This window comes from Chelonoidis abingdonii, chromosome 4 (assembly GCF_003597395.2).
Source record: "Chelonoidis abingdonii isolate Lonesome George chromosome 4, CheloAbing_2.0, whole genome shotgun sequence".
Classification (NCBI taxonomy): domain Eukaryota; kingdom Metazoa; phylum Chordata; order Testudines; family Testudinidae; genus Chelonoidis; species Chelonoidis abingdonii.
This window is the reverse complement of record NC_133772.1, coordinates 63,062,966-63,079,047: the sequence shown is the minus strand read 5'-3', so window position 1 is coordinate 63,079,047 and position 16,082 is coordinate 63,062,966. Positions and strand designations below refer to the sequence as shown.

The following is a 16,082-nucleotide window of genomic DNA, read 5'->3' as shown; positions in this document are numbered from 1 at the left end:
AGTTTTATGATGATGGTTCAGTTAAAGATGGAAAAAATAACCTCTGGCTAAAATATCATAGAATTACTCTATTTAACTATAAATTATTAAACATATTAAAACAAGCTGCAGGGGATATTACAGTTCATGCTAATTATATTAGATGCTTCTTTGTGCCATCCATTTTATGTCTTTTATCCTTTTCTAGCTTGCTAAATCCAGTATCCTGTAAGATCCAGAAGTTCCAGTCCTTCATTTCTTTCTCAGATGAAATTTTCATTTAAGTCATTAGGAGTTTTGCCTGACCAGGAATTACATATAGAGCTATTAGAACTGTGAAAAGGATTTATTACAAATATCTGTTTGTAACAGAGATTGACGTGAAATGCACACTGCAATCCTGGAGCTTGGGTCTGCATGTGCTGATCCCTGTGCCTGTGTGGATCCTCATGGACTGCATAGGTGTAATGGTTTGCCTTCCTGGAGCCACTACAGAACTGGGAGGCTTGAATTTCTAACATCTCAAAGTTCAGGGTGTATGAATGCAGGGGGCGGTTTCTGCACATTTTAGAGTTTGGGGCTACCTGCAAAATGTAGATGTCTGTACCAGTTTGGATTCTGAAATAACTCCTACACCCTTTCCCCTCCATAGTTAAGGCTCTCTTTAGATACCATATTTTAGCACACGGCCTTCAGCCGCTTATCATTTAAACTGTTTATAGTTAACAGGTTTGGTCAATGGATGAAATTCAACAATTCTAGTAATACAAAATGTTATTGGAATTTCCATTAAGAAACAAAAATCTCATTTTACAGATTTGCAGGTCGGCCAGGAAAATACAACAAACTTTTTAATAGATGGAGACTGGAGGAGGTAAACAATCCCATTATTTTTCCTTGTAAAATCTCTATGTGCAAAAAGGAAACTCTAGAATGTTTAAAAGACATAAACTATAGTCATGTGTAAGATTTATTCTTCCATTGAAGTGCAATGAGGAAGGACATACCTTTTTTCATAGCAGAGGATTGGCAACCAGAAAATATGGCTTCCCTTCTGAGCTCTCAGCTTTGCTATGCAACTTTGGGCTGGCAGCTCACTTCTCTGTGCTTCAGTTCCCCTACCTGTGAATAGGAGGCAGCAATGCTACCCTATCTGACAGGCTTGTTTGGAGGTCTAAATCATTAATATTTCTGAGGACTGTCGAGATTCTTGGATGGAAGGCAAAACAGAAGTGCAGCCTATTATTGTTGATAGGTTCTTAAGTTTGCCCTAATGTGAGAGTACTATTTTCAAAATTAAAATCAAAGTTTTCAAACCTGGGGACATAAAGATGCTAAACCACACCACTTCCTCGATTTCAGTGGAGGGCTGAGGTTACTCAGCGTCTCTTGAAAATTACGCCTCTTCTGTTTACATTCCTGTATATAGATTTAGGAGCCTACTTTTAGACACACAGGTCTGAAAAAGTTGGCATCAGTTATTAGATATGATTGATATCTCATTACCTAATCAAAACACACATTTTTTGGTAAATTGAATGGTTTAAGATTTAGAGACATGCATGTCCAAGTCAATAGTATGAATTCAGCTTAGGTCATTAGAGATCAAATATTGCTTCATTCTGTTGCATGTTTATTGGCTGATGTGAAATGAGTTGGTGGTGCCATCCAGAAGACAAGTGTACATATCACAGCCATTGCCCTTTACAGTAATTTATGGCAGAAAAATTCAATGGGCATGGAGATTTATCCAAACTCTCATTCAAAAAAAGGTTGTCCCCATCATACAGGGTTGACTGTATTGGAAGTACAGTAGTGGAAGCAATAGGAAATATCTTAGCGCATACTGTACTACTTCTGTGGGTAGTTTAAATCTGTTATCTTTCAAAAGCATTAAAATTCATTTTTAACCACTGTTAAGTAAAGCAAAGTAAAAATATACACCATTGCCCATTTTTCCTAGAAATATCTTTAAAGTACAGTAGTGAAAGCCTAGCTCCATTGAAGTCAATGGCAAAACTCTAGTTGATTTCACCCTAGAAATTTAAATATTTCCCATTCATCCAGGCTGCACATGTAAAAACTAAGGAAATGCTTTAAAATATAGAAGTGTTTTAAATATATATATATATTAATACTAGCGCAATCAAGCAATTTAAATAATTGCAATTAATCTTGTGATTAATCGCACGATTAAAAAAATTAATGATTAATCATGCTGTTAATAGAATAACATTTATTTATATATTTTTGATGTTTTCTACATTTTCAAATATACTGATTTAAATTAAGCACAGAGTACAAAATGTACAGTGCTTACTCTATTTTTATTACAAATATTTGCACTGTAAAAAACAAAAGAAATAGTATTTTTCAATGCACCTAATACAAGTACTGTTTGTCTTAGCGATTGTCTGAACAAGAAGTAGGACTGAGTGGACTTGTAAGCTCTGAAATTTTACATTGTTTTGTTTCTGATTGCAGTTATGTAACAAAACAAATCTACATTTGTAAGTTACACTTTCACGATAAAGAGATTGCACTACCGTACTTGTATGAGGTGAATTGAAAAATACTGTTCTATCATTTTTACAGTGCAAATATTTATCAAAAATAATCATGTAAAGTGAGCACTGTACACTTTGCATTCTGTGTTGTAATAGAAATCAATATATTTGAAAATGTAGAAAAGCCATCCAAAAATATTTTATTAATTTCCATTAGTATTCTATTGTTGAACGGTGTGATTAATTGCAATTAATTTTTTTAATCGTGATAAATTTTTTGAGTTAATCATGTGAGTTAACTGCAATTAATCAACAGTCCTAATTAATATATAACTTTTTTCCTCTTCCTTCAGTGTCATCCTAGTGGCTGTTTGATAGATCTCTGCTTGCAGATGGGAGTTATCATGGTTTTAAAACAAATGTGGAACAACTTCATGGAACTGGGTTATCCGTAAGTTCACTCACTGAGAGCCTTATTTTATCAAAATATGATCATACCCTGTGCAACAGTAGGAGAAAAAGAAAAAGTCCAACTATAGGTGAGGGTAGATTATGGCTTTTAATTGTAAATCTTAACTAGCTAAGCAAAAGTGATGCCTTACCATACGGCTGTAACGGTTGTACGGGGAAGTGTATGTTCACAATACCTGAAACACAGAATACTAAATGATTTGTTTTAAATCTCTTGAGCTTCATACAAGCCCCAGCACCTGGTTTCCTGATACATGGGCTTGAGTACCAAAGTTTGGATCCATATGTGGATCTCAATATGTACCAGATCTGAAGATTTGGTATAGATCGTTATAGAAAGAGAGGGACACATGCAGAGTTTGGATGTAGATCCATATTTTACTGAGGATCAGGGATGTTAGGATACAGAGTTCTGGCTCAGACCCCAAATTTGCAACACAAGCTGTACTCCAGATTCTGTTGCACCATTTTAAAAGCATTTTACACATGCACATGGATTTTAGTGTGCTCTGAAAATTATAAGCAGCTTATTTTGAGGAGATTACATTTCTGGAGCCCCTTAAGCAAATGGCTGCTAATTTGCATCACAAAGTCTACCCCAACTCATCTTGTGGGATACCTATAATCAAGATGACCTCCCTGAGCACCTAGAACACATTGATTATTAAAATTAGTCCCCTATTTTAGGGAAGAGTGGTTTCTGAGGAGCCCTTTGACCAGAAACCATCACTTGCATTCTTATTTCTATCCCTAGACCTAAGGTTGAACAGCAATATTATGGTGGTGTGGTAGCTCCACCAAAGTTAAGGATGAACCCGTATTTCCATTCTAACGAAGTGGAAAAAAAAGTTCTGCAAAAAATCTTTCTTTTGGATTAGAGTGTCAAGTCAAAATATTTATGGTAGATTGTGCTCTGCTTGATTTTTCTATAGAAGTTTATGGGTGGGGGGTGAATATTGTTTGAGGTTTGCTATGACTTTTTTTTATATAGGGCCATGTGACTAAAATTTTTGAAATATCTAATGTTTCCTTCAGACCCCTTTTCCCCAGAAACTACAGCACTTTGAGGAGTGAAACTGGTAGCTGTGATCCTTTGGTTTGTGTAGACAGGCTGCAATGTTGTATAAAGTTGAATGTTTTCTGTGTTTATTTTTTATAATAAATATAAGTTACTGTTTTGACTGAAGACAGTATCCTGGCATCACGTTGATCAGTGCTGAACTTACACCAGCCCTTAGCACTAGGCTCTCTTTTATGAGGTGTTTCCTGATGCTCATTGCAGCCTCTTTGACCATGCCAATGTTGAATCACAGTTACTTACTTTTATTTGATCACACAGTCTCCTTGTTCCAGAACAGGTGAGGTTCAGACTGCTTCCGAGAGTCTTTCATCTTCTCTCTACTTAATTAATGCTGTTTTCCTTGACAATATTGCCAAAGTAAAACCTGAGTATGCATGTGGATTTTAGAGCACTTTGAAATAACAGCTCTTGAACCAGAAGCTTTGCTCTCAAGGCAATACTTCCAGAAGGAGCACCCGAAGAATTCAGGTAGAGGAGGGCCACTAATGTGCCCAACGCATATTCTCAGAAATCTGCATAGAGCAGGATTCAAACTCAGAGCTCAGGAGAGCATAGAGCAGGACTCAAACTCATAGAGCTCAGGTAAAGTTTGGAAGTTCCATTCCAAACTTTACCCTAACACCTTTTTTTATATGTTGCTTTCCTCAAAAAGGCAATGGGTGCTGGACCCAGAGTTCAGTTCCATGCAGGTGATATCCCTTTGAGAAGGATACGAGCCATAGTTTGAGTCCCAGATGTGTGCAAAAAAATTTGTTATAAGAACCATAAAATGTTTGTCATCTGACTTCAGTGGGAAGCTCTATCCCAGGAACCTCTTGCTCAGATGACCTCAAATTTGGACCACTAACCTTGCCCCAGATCCTCACCTAGCACAGCAATTCATCACATCAGTCTCAGTAAACATGTGGATTTTAGAGCGCTTAATAAAATTGGCTATTGAACAGTAAGCTAGTCTTCACATTAACTAGAGTGGTGCCATTGTCCCACTATAAAACAATCCATGCTCTGTGACCAAAAAAGGATTCCCTTCACCAGCTTCTTGTTTTGTATGTTAGCTTTAAAAACACAAGTGGAAAAGCACAAAAGTTCAGTTTGAGAAAACATTAAAAACACGCTGCTCCCCTCCTGTGTCAGATGGATGCTGTAGATAATGTAAATAGAATTTAAATGATCTAGTCCCTCTAAAATAGCTTTTCCAAAAAGACTTTTTCCTTGTTATTGCACCTCCCCCATCAGATGCTGTGGGCTTGTTGTTCCCAAGTACAGCATTAACTGTTTCTCAGCAATAAGGGTTTATGGAATACTTGAGCCTTTTAAATTGTTTAAAATTAATTATCTTTCACAACCTGTGCAGCTTCTAAAGAGAACAGTTAGGCCAAGATTTTCAACATCTTTAAGACATTGGAAGAGTATGCTACATTTCTTGTGACATCAAATTATAGTCCAGAGTTTCTGCCTTGAAACTCTGTCCAAAAAGCTGTGTTCATTCCAGCAACCTGATAAAAACGTTTAGGGCACTATACAGTTGCTGCTAGATCTGAAACACTGAATAGAACAAATATTTGAGAGCAGGCTTCCTTAGTTCATTATTTCCTCATTCACAAAGCAATAGTCTGGGCATTCAGACAAGGCCTTTGTTTATCCTTGAGATCTTTTCAGCAGCAAAAGAAAGGAGGTGCCAAAGGATAAACTGGATTTCGAAATGAATAACAGCAAATTGACAAAGCTAATAAACACTTTCCAGCCCAGTCCCTTTTCAACCAAGTGAGAATTTTGCCTCCCTAAAGTGTGTATTCAAGTGACTTCCAAATCAGAATACACAATTGCAGTCTCTGATTTCAAGCTGCGCAAGTTGAAATAATACTTAACACTTACATAACCATTTTCATTCATCTGAGAAGCTTTTTACAACCTTTTGCTGATTATTATTATTATTATTATTATTTTATTATATAAACAACTCCCCCATCAGATAACCATTGCATAACATCATAAGGGCTGGCCACAATCTTGCCTTATATTTATAGTTTCCCCAAAACCTTTTTAAAGGCACATCCTTGCTACAGGAGAAAACAATGTTCTTTAACAAGTACTCTTTCAAGAAGGCTCTGTGATGTTAAAAAAAATCTCCCTAGTTTGTGCATAGAAAACATCACTCCAGCATAAGGGGCCCTTCAGTGCCTAATGTTCCACTTACATTGAAATTAATGTAATGGGAGGCTTAAGTTATATGTAAGGTCTTGTAAAGGTTCTCTACTCTGGCTTGAATATTATCTTCTAAGAATATTGAGAAATGCTCTTGAGAAAGTATCTCCACAGGTATGCACTCTCAAGTAGTTTGGAACAGTTCAAAATTGGCCTAGGATGCTGACTCAGGATGCTGACTCAAAATTGGCTTAGGATGCTGACTATCAGTGAATATTGTCAATTCTTGAGCAGGCACCGCCAGTGATATCACAAGCTCGATGATCTGTCTGTCTAATGTAGGTTACTACAGAACTGGTGGTCACGACGCAAGATCAAGAAAGGAGGGCAGTTATTGGAGCATAAAATTTCACTACCTCAATGGGAAAAAGATTGGAATCTGCAGCCAATGAATCTCCACGGCTTAATGGATGAGTACTTAGAGATGGGTGAGCAAATATGCAGTTTTCTTATAGAAATCAGCTGCAGTTCAAAGCTTTTCCTTTTTAAGGCCGCATTTGTTTCATTTTCTAATCTGGCAATCTGTTGTTAGTTTTACAGTTTGGCTTTACCACCATCTTTGTTGCTGCCTTCCCGCTGGCACCTCTCCTGGCATTGCTTAACAATATCATAGAAATAAGACTAGATGCTTACAAGTTTGTTACCCAGTGGAGGAGACCTATGCCTGCAAGAGCAACAGATATAGGTAAGAGATCATAATGATGCACAATCATTGTATTATCAGCTCATGTTTTATTCTCTTAAACCGCTAATGCCATGAAAAATTTAAAAATAATTGAAAGGAAGTGGGTATAACAGGTTAACTACAAATATCAACAATGGCCTAAATGTTAAACAATAGGAGTCTGAAGTTAGGCTTTAAAACCAGATTTTATCACTTAAATAAATTACTTCATTTTTCAAAAGTACTGAGCACCCACAATTCCCATTGAGAGATCATCGTCAGGTGCCAAAATGTGATTTTAAAGGCCCACCTTTAGGCTACATATTGGAAAAAACCTCGGGGACTAAAATGATATCCAAAATTACTGAATATCAATAGACTTGCAAAGCAGAAACTCTATGATGTTTAAGAGCAAAACTAACTGAATCCTGGCATAAGGAGATGAGACTCTTTGGCCATAAGTAAAATTCAAGCTGGATTTAAGTCTCTTTTTCCACTTTTTAGTGGCTTATACTTGGACCTTCCTAGTTATACTTTTGGCATTGTTATAGCTTGTTAAAGAGGTTTGATTTTACAGAAAAGGTGGTCTGCTGCACTGAAGATGTACTATTGATATAAGTGAGAATGCTCAGGAAGCAGTGATGTTAATATACAGCTGTGAGGAGTTCTTTGGGACAGATTGACAGCATATCTCAAATCACCCTGATAAGGAGTAACACAGGTTTATGGTTGGTGTCAGCCTGTGGAATTTCTAGCCTTTCTGCTTGATCTAAGAGTGACTGTAAGTAGGAGACAGTATATGTACCCATACAGTTAAGCAGCATTCACAATAAAAATTTTCTTCCCCACTGATCTCCATTGTAACAATTCTTTGTTTCCTCATCTTCACTCTCTTGAAAAGACTATCCTTTTGAGTTTTGTATACTTACAAGGTTATAGTTTTAAATGGTACACCAAATTTGGGCATTTGGGATTTACAGATTGGATCTAAAACTAGAAGGAAACTATTGTGTGAATCTAGTTCGGAAACAGCCTATGATGGCAAAATTCATGGGAAATTTAGCTTAATCCCAGTCTGGATCTGTACATAACTTTTTTGGCACAATGATTGTGTTTCCCAGTAAACAAGAAGAATAGTATAAAAAGAAATGTTCTTGTTCTTTCAACTGATTCTTCTTTCTCTTAGGTATCTGGTATGGAATCCTTGAAGGAATTGGAGTCCTGGCTGTCATCACTAATGCATTTGTTATTGCAATTACTTCTGACTATATCCCACGTTTTGTCTATGCATACAAATATGGCCCTTGTACAGATGAAGGATACAGACAGGAAAAGTAATTCAGACATTTTGTATATATACTTTTTTTTTTCAGACATTAACTTTATACTAAACTTGATACTGAACTGCTCAAGGTAGTTAAGACCAAAGCAGACTGTGAAGAATTTCAAAAATATCTCACAAAACTATGACTGGACAACAAAATGGCAAAATTAAATTTAATGTGGGTAAATGTAAAGTAATGCACCCCAGGAAAAATAACCCCAACTATACATACAATATGATGGGGGCTAATTTAGCTACAGCTAATCAGGAAAAAGATCTTGGAGTCATCGTGGATAGTTCTCTGAAGATGTTCACACAGTGTGCAGCAGCAGTTAAAAAAGCAAACAGGATGTTAAGAATCATTAAAAAGGGGATGGAGAATATTTTATTGCCCTTATATAAATCCATGGTATGCCCATATCTTGAATACTCCATACAGATGTGGTCTCTTCATCTCAAAAAAGATGTGCTGGCATTAGAAAAGGTTCAGAGAAGGGCAACTAAAATGATTAGGGGTTTGGAACAGGTCCCATATGAGGAGAGATTAAACAGGCTAGGACTTTTCAGTTTGGAAAAGAGGAGACTGTAGGAAGGGTATGATAAGAGAGTATATAAACTCATAGAGTTGATGTGGGCGAAAGTAAAACTGAAAGTGTTTTCTTGTTCCATAATATAAGAACTAGGGGCGGACTGGTGAAGGAAGTTTTCGCACCCTAATGAACGAAATCCTCTTGCCGCCCATCCCTGCTCAGCAGCCTCCCCGCCCGCCCTCACTGCCCTCGACAAAGTTGTGACCCTCCACCCTCCCGCTGCGACTCTCTCGCGGGCAGGCCCCCACACCCCTGGATTCGAGAGCCCTGTAGGTGTATCTACCCACCTCAGCTCACTCTGCTCTTGCCGGTTCCTTCCCTCGGCATTGCTGATCCCAGCTCTTAAATTGTCTCTCTCCCCAATGGCCTTCTTGCTTGACGCCAAACAGCTGATTGGCGCCGCAAGCCTGGGAGGCGGGAGAAGTGAAGCAGCGACTGCGCAGTGGAACCCCTGGGCTGCTGGCTGCCAGCGGCAGCGCGCTGACCCAGGGGAACCCCTGGGCTGCCTGCTACCAGCAGCAGCTCAGACTCCCTCTCCATCCCAGCAGCAGCGGGCCACTCAAAAAAAAATTGGAGGGCGCTGCTTTTTGGCCCCCCCAAATCTTGGGGCCCTAGGCAACCGCCTAGTCCGCCTAAATGGTTGCATCGGCCCTGACTAGGGTTCACCGAATGAAATTAATGGGCAGCAGGTTTAAAACAAATAGAAAGAAATTCTTCTTCATGCAGCGCACAGTCAACTTGTGGAACTTCTTGCCTGAGGAGGTTGTGAAAGCTAGGACTCTATAACAGAGTTTAAAAGAGAACCTCCATGAATTTATCCAGTTAAATCCATTAATGGCTATTAGCCAGGATGGGTAAAGAATGGTGTCCCTAGCCTCTGTTTGTCAGAGGGTGGAGATAGATGGCAGAAGAGAGATCACTTGATCATTACCTGTTAGATTCACTACCTTTGGGGCACCTGGCATTGGCCACTGCCGGTAGACAGGATCCTGGGCTAGATGGACCTTTGGTCTGACCCAGTACAGCCATTCTTTTGTTCTTATATTATGTTCTTATCTTGCTCTGGAAGTGATATTTTCCCCAATTGTCCTTCCTCCATTCTGTACATTGGATCAGTAGTTTTTTGTCCTTTATAGTTACACAAACCCAACTGTATCACATAGTTTCCTAAGCATCTTCTACAGAAATATCTACTTAAAATAAAATCATGATTTTTTTTTTCAAAATCCCTTCACCTTAGTGAAATATGGTGACTGGTTTAAACATCAACAAATGAGATGAATGGGACAAATGAGACATGCACATAGGCTCATGTAAAATTTAAGTATGTAGCAACAAGAATTGATATCTGTAATGTGTGGTAGCACTTTGGCCATTCAACATTTAATTTGTATAATTAATTATAGCAGAAGAGGAAATATTAAATAAACAAATGCATGCTAGTTACAAAAGTTATAGTCCTGGATTTTTCAAGTGCTTTTGATCATCATGTCAGAAGAAGACAGTTCATAACCCTAACATAGAAATTATTCAGACAAACTGCTGAGATAAGTAAAAAGCGACAAAGAGTCCTGTGGCACCTTATAGACTAACAGAAGTATTAGAGCATAATCTTTCATGGGGAAATACCCACTTCGTCAGACCCCTGCGTCTGACGAAGTGGGTATTCACCCACAAAAGCTTATGCTCCAGTACTTCTGTTAGTCCATAAGATGCCACAGGACTCTTTGTCGCTTTTTACAGATCCAGACTAACATGGCTACCGCTCTGATGCTGAGATAAGGGTAAAATTGTATTTCATATTGGGGAGAAGTTCTCGAAAACTTTGTCTTTAAAGTTGTTTTCTTTCTCGAATAAATAAACATAATGAAGAGTTACATAGAGTACTAAGAACTGCAATCAGTGCTTTGTAACGCATATCTGTATGATGGAAAAAGTTCAAGTCCTATAACTGTTTTTTTACATATAGCCCTAATTTTCGAGAGTGGCTGGTGATTTTGAGTGTCTCAGTTTTGAGGTGCTGAAATTGAGACATCTTAAAGGGGGCAGTTGCTTAACTTTCGAGCTATGTCAGCTCGAGCACCAAGATAATGAGGCACGCAGAATCACCATTCTAGAAAATTTAGACTTTAACTTTTCATTTTGGTGGGATGTGGTTTACTTGTAGATACAAAGTATTACAAGGTTATAGAAATGTTGGGCTGGAAGAGACCTCAAGAAGTGAACAAATCCAGCCCCCTGTTTGGTGTCAGGACCAAGTAAGCCTAGACCATCCCTGACAAGTGTTTGTCCAACCTGCTCTTAAATACCTCCAATGATGGGGATTCCACAACCTCCACTGGAAGTATCCAGAGGTTAAGTACTCTGAAAGTTAGAAAGTTTTTCCTACTATCTAACCTAAATCTCTTTGCTGAAGATGAAGCCCATTACTTTTTGTCTTGGAGGTACGGAGAACAAATTATCACTGTCCTCTTAACGTATTTGAAGATTATTTTCAGGTTCCCCCGCGTCCTCCTTTTATCAAGACTAAACAGGCCCAGTTTTTATAACTTTTCCACATAGGTCAGATTCTCTAAACCTCTTGTCATTTTTGTTCCTCTCTTCTAGCTTCTCTCCAGTTTGTCCACATCTTTCTTTAAGTGTGGCACGCAGAACTGGACACAGTAATGCAGCTGAGGCCTCACCAGTGCCAAGTAGAGCAGGACAGTTACCTCCCATCTCCTAGATCAATGTTTCCCAAACTTGGGACGCTGTTTATGTAAGGAAAGCCCCTCGCCGGCCGGGCCAGTTTGTTTACCTGCCGCGTCCGCAGGTTCGGCCAATCGCGGCTCCCACTGGCTGTTATTTGCTATTCTAGGCCAATGGGAGCTGCTGGAAGCGGCAGCCAGTAAGTCCCTCAGGCTGCGCTGCTTCCAGCAGCTCCCATTGGCCTGGAGCAGCGAATCGCAGCCACTGGGAGCCACGATTGGCCGAACTTGTGGATGCGGCAGGTAAGCAAACCAGCCAGGCCCACGAGGGGCTTCCCCTAAACAAATGACGTCCTAAGTTTGGGAAACACTGTCTTAGATAAAACAGTTCTGTTAATATACCCCAGAATTATATTAGCCTTGTTTCAGAACTGCATCATGTTATTGACTCAGTGTCAATTTGTGATCCACTGTGGCCAACAGATCATTTTCAGCAGTACTACCGCTTAATCAGTTAATCCTCATTTGGTAGTTGTCCATTTGATTTTTCCTTCCTAATTGTAGTACTTTGCACTTATCTTTATTGAATTTCATCCTGTTGATTTCAGGACAATTCTCCAGTTTGTTAAGATCCTTTTGGACTCTAATCCTGTGCTCCAAAGTGCTTCCAACCTCTCCCAGCTTGGTGTCATCTGTGAATTTTATAAGCATGTTTTCTAGTCTGCTACTGAAGTCCTTAATGAAAATATTGAATAGTACTGGATCCAGGACTCATGTCTGTGGGGACCTCACTAGACACTCCTTCCCAGTGTGACATAGCATATGGGACCAGTGGTCCACTTGTTCCAGTATCTTGTCTTGATACTTGTCTTGATACTTGATCCCAGATACTTCAGAGGAAAATGCTAGGACTCCATATTGGAATAACTTGTCTTGTGTACTTAGGCAGTTAGTGACTGGCTTATGCCCTGAAGCAGGATGTCTTTATAACCCTGACAAACGTTTATCCTACCTACTGTAACTGTGGTTATTCTTGTTATTCACATAAATGTCTAATTTGCTTCATTTTGGCCTTGTGCTAATGAGTTCTTCAGGTTAATGAGGACGATGATTACTATCATGTAGCTGTGAGTGCCACAAGTTAATTACGTATCTATGTTCAGTAGTGAAGCATTATTCTATTCAGCTTTACTGTGAAATAAAGGGATGAGCATGACATGATTTTTGACTTGTTTGGCTGCTCATCAGCGTGGGTCATGTTGAGATAGCCAGCCAAAAATAAGCCCAAGACAATGAGCACAGTCACAGCAGTAATATTTTTGCTACTGGAATTTAATTCCTCAACATTCAGGTTTTAACCTTTGGGGATGGTTGTTTGGTCCCATCCATCACACAGGACAAAAATAGAAGGGGTGAAATTTGAAATGAAAAAGTTGTTTTTTTCACTGACCAGAGTTCATTTTGATAAAATTGGTTGAGCATGTAAGTACTCATTAAAAGTAATGACTAGCTAGAAAATTGTTTATCTTTGTTTAGTGTTCATGGCGGGTACCTCACAATTTCTAAAATGTGAGCTGACAGCGTGTTTTATTGTGTTTTGGCTTGAAAGCTACACATTCAATGGGGGGGTATGTTAAATCTAACTTTGTAAATATATTTCATTATTTTATTATGTTTCCTTGCTTTATAGTTTTGTTTGTGATTTTAAAAGATGTTGTCATTGTTGCAATAAATACCCCCTTGTTCCTGGGAAACGACTTTATTTTAATTTTGTTCTGTTCCTTATAGTTTCCTCTTGCCCGGTTTCTTGGTTTTCACCAACTCTTGCATGGTCATAATTTCCCTCCTCCTTGTCAGTGTCCCCTTTGGCCTTTTTCATCATTTGGGGGAAGGAGGGTGGGAGCGGAGTTCAGGAGGCATTGGATTCTGGCCTCACTAGATTTGATAAATAATCCTCATAAATTATTGTTGCATTAGATCTTGCTGCTACTGCTGATGCTGGCCCATTCTGGGGAGGTGAAAGCTTATCAGGGAAGGCACTACGTTTATACTCCTCCCTTCAGCATGTCACTTAATATGCACTTATTTTTGTCACATAAAGTCATAAAAACATTCAATTCAGAGTGAATTCAGTTGGAGCCTTAACATAGTCTTCAGTGGGAACTGGGCCAGGCTTCATGATAGCAAGCTGCTCAGTAAAATTATACTATGGCTCTTTCTCAATAACTCCCCTACACCACTGTGCAGCATGAAGAGAAAAAAGGCATTGCTTTTTAATATGGATCTTTTCAGAGAACCAAAGTGTGATTTTTCTATGAGGAGGACAATGAACTTCCTGTTTAAAAGAAAACTAACAAGATGATTTGGGGTACATATGGTGCAGTATCTTAGAAAAGTAGTGGGTTGCTACTGTACCTTTTAAAGACCTTTTTAATAGCTCAGATTAAAGGTTGCTATTTTTTCTTGCTCTTCTGCATCTTTTCGTAAATCTTCCTTGACTTTCAGGAGGCACTTCTAAACCAAAACGGATTTAAGTAGCAAGGATAGATTTTCTGAAGAATAGATGGTTCATTAATTTGTTCAGGGACATATGGAACCTTTTACCTCTAGGATCATTGGTCTGTGTATAGTGCTTGTCAGTAATCACCAAAAATTGTTGCCATCAGATGGCTGTTTGCTCTGTGTGAAAAGCAGTTTGGTGCTCTCCATTTTGTTCTGAGTGGGTAAGAGTCCAGATCATAAAAGTTACCATCACATTGGCCCTGTTTGGCTCCATTATTGGCAGAATCTGCAAGGAGACTGAACTGCATTTATTCTCTTTACAAGAGGTCCCTTCAGGTTCAGGTATTTTGGCAGGACACTGTGGAGAACCTTGCTTTGCTACTGACTGTGCTGTATGTGTTCATTGGATAAATAGTGAAAATCAGCATCCGATTCCTTTTGAATGCACAAAATTCATTATAAAAAAAATTAGTGTGAGGAGTGACTTTATGGCACTCTTTCAGCTAAAAACCTAGCCACTAAATAATAATAATAATAAATATAAAAATACTAAAAAATAATACAGTAAAAGGCGTACCATAATCCCTGACATGCATTGGTGATGGTGGGAGATGTGTGAAACATGTTTTGCATGCACAATCTACGATAAACAGTTGCTCTTAGCTGAAAATATTGAGATTGTGTCTTTTTCTTCCAGATGTTTAAAGGGATATGTCAACAGTAGTTTATCAGTATTTGATCTGAATGAGCTTGGTATGGGATACTCAGGATACTGCAGGTATGTGTTAAAAGCACAACTTGTTTCATCTCTATATTGAGATGCTCCTTGTTCTTTTGAGAATATTTGATTCCAATAGAAATTGACATCTATAACTCCAGGGTCTAAGTTACTCTTAGAAAACAGTTTCTTTTATTATTTTTACTTGTTAGCATTTCCTGATGAGCTTGCTTGATATAGAGGTTTCACCCCTGTGTGGGGAGGCTGTGTGGCCTAGTGGATAGAGCACTGAACTGGGAGTCAGGAGACAAGACCTCAGTTCTGTTCCTGGCTCTTTCACTGGCCTTCTGCGTGAGCTTGGGCAAGTCATTTCAAGTGTCTGTGATTCAGTAGAATAGGGGTACCTTTTTTTATAAAGCACCTTGACTTTGCAGATGTAAAGTGCTATATTAAGAGCACAGCAGTATTATGCTTCTGGTTTAAAACCAGTACAGGATTTACTCCCAGTGGGAGTAGGCAGAGTGAGTACAGGGTATGCAGCAGAGACCCACAATGCAGGCTGAAGAGAACTTTTTCCTTTAATTTATCAAAGCTGGGCAAAGTGTTTGCAACAAAACTCATACAAGTAAAACATGTCCAGTTTCAGGTTTACTAGAAATTGACACTTAGCTGAGGCTGGCTGAGACATTCCAGAAGTAAATCAAATGAACCTAGGCCTAGTTAGGAATAGATTCACTTGAACTTGAAACTCAAAGTGAAATCTGGAGGGTTCTGCTGTATCAAAGCAAAAGAAAATGCTTGTGTGACCGACCCCCTTTTGAAATGAAACCACTATGTTAAGCTCAGCCCTCTTAGGTACTCATGTGCACTGTGAATCATTTTCGTCCCTTTTTTATTGAATTGCTACTGAAGCATGTTTATAGTTATCATACATCCTTAAGCATTTGTTTTCAGAATGGATAATTTTCATTCCTTTATTCTTCATTCTCTGGTCATATTCTAACCCCACATATCATTTTAGTGATTCTTCGTTCCAGCTCCTCTGTAATGATCTAATCCACACGCCATTTCAGGAGTGTTCTTGCCAAAGGACATTTTTCTTTGTGTTACAGATATCGAGACTACAGAGCGCCGCCCTGGAGTTCATCTCCTTATGAGTTCACCTTGCAGTTCTGGCATGTCCTAGCTGCGCGGCTGGCTTTCATTATAGTATTTGAGGTTAGTCATGGATTAGGAGAGAAATGATATTACTTTTGCTGTTCCACCTGTTTAAAGGTCTAAATCAGATACCCTACAATGGGCCCAAAACCAAAGTGTTGGTTAGTATCATAAACTAGGTGATTACACCTTATGT

At 38.8% G+C, this 16,082-nt stretch overlaps 1 protein-coding gene across 5 annotated transcripts in view; it reads left to right on the top strand.

Moving 5' to 3' along the window:
• Positions 1-16,082, top strand: part of ANO3 (anoctamin 3) — a 380,230-nt gene that overhangs the window by 356,569 nt on the left and 7,579 nt on the right. For all 5 annotated transcript variants that reach the window (XM_075065231.1, XM_075065229.1, XM_075065230.1 and 2 more), the window contains 7 exons: positions 796-853; positions 2,840-2,937; positions 6,526-6,671; positions 6,776-6,928; positions 8,094-8,241; positions 14,708-14,788; positions 15,841-15,946. In XM_075065231.1, the coding sequence (XP_074921332.1) occupies positions 796-853; positions 2,840-2,937; positions 6,526-6,671; positions 6,776-6,928; positions 8,094-8,241; positions 14,708-14,788; positions 15,841-15,946 (790 nt within the window). The remainder of the gene's footprint in view (positions 1-795; positions 854-2,839; positions 2,938-6,525; positions 6,672-6,775; positions 6,929-8,093; positions 8,242-14,707; positions 14,789-15,840; positions 15,947-16,082) is intronic.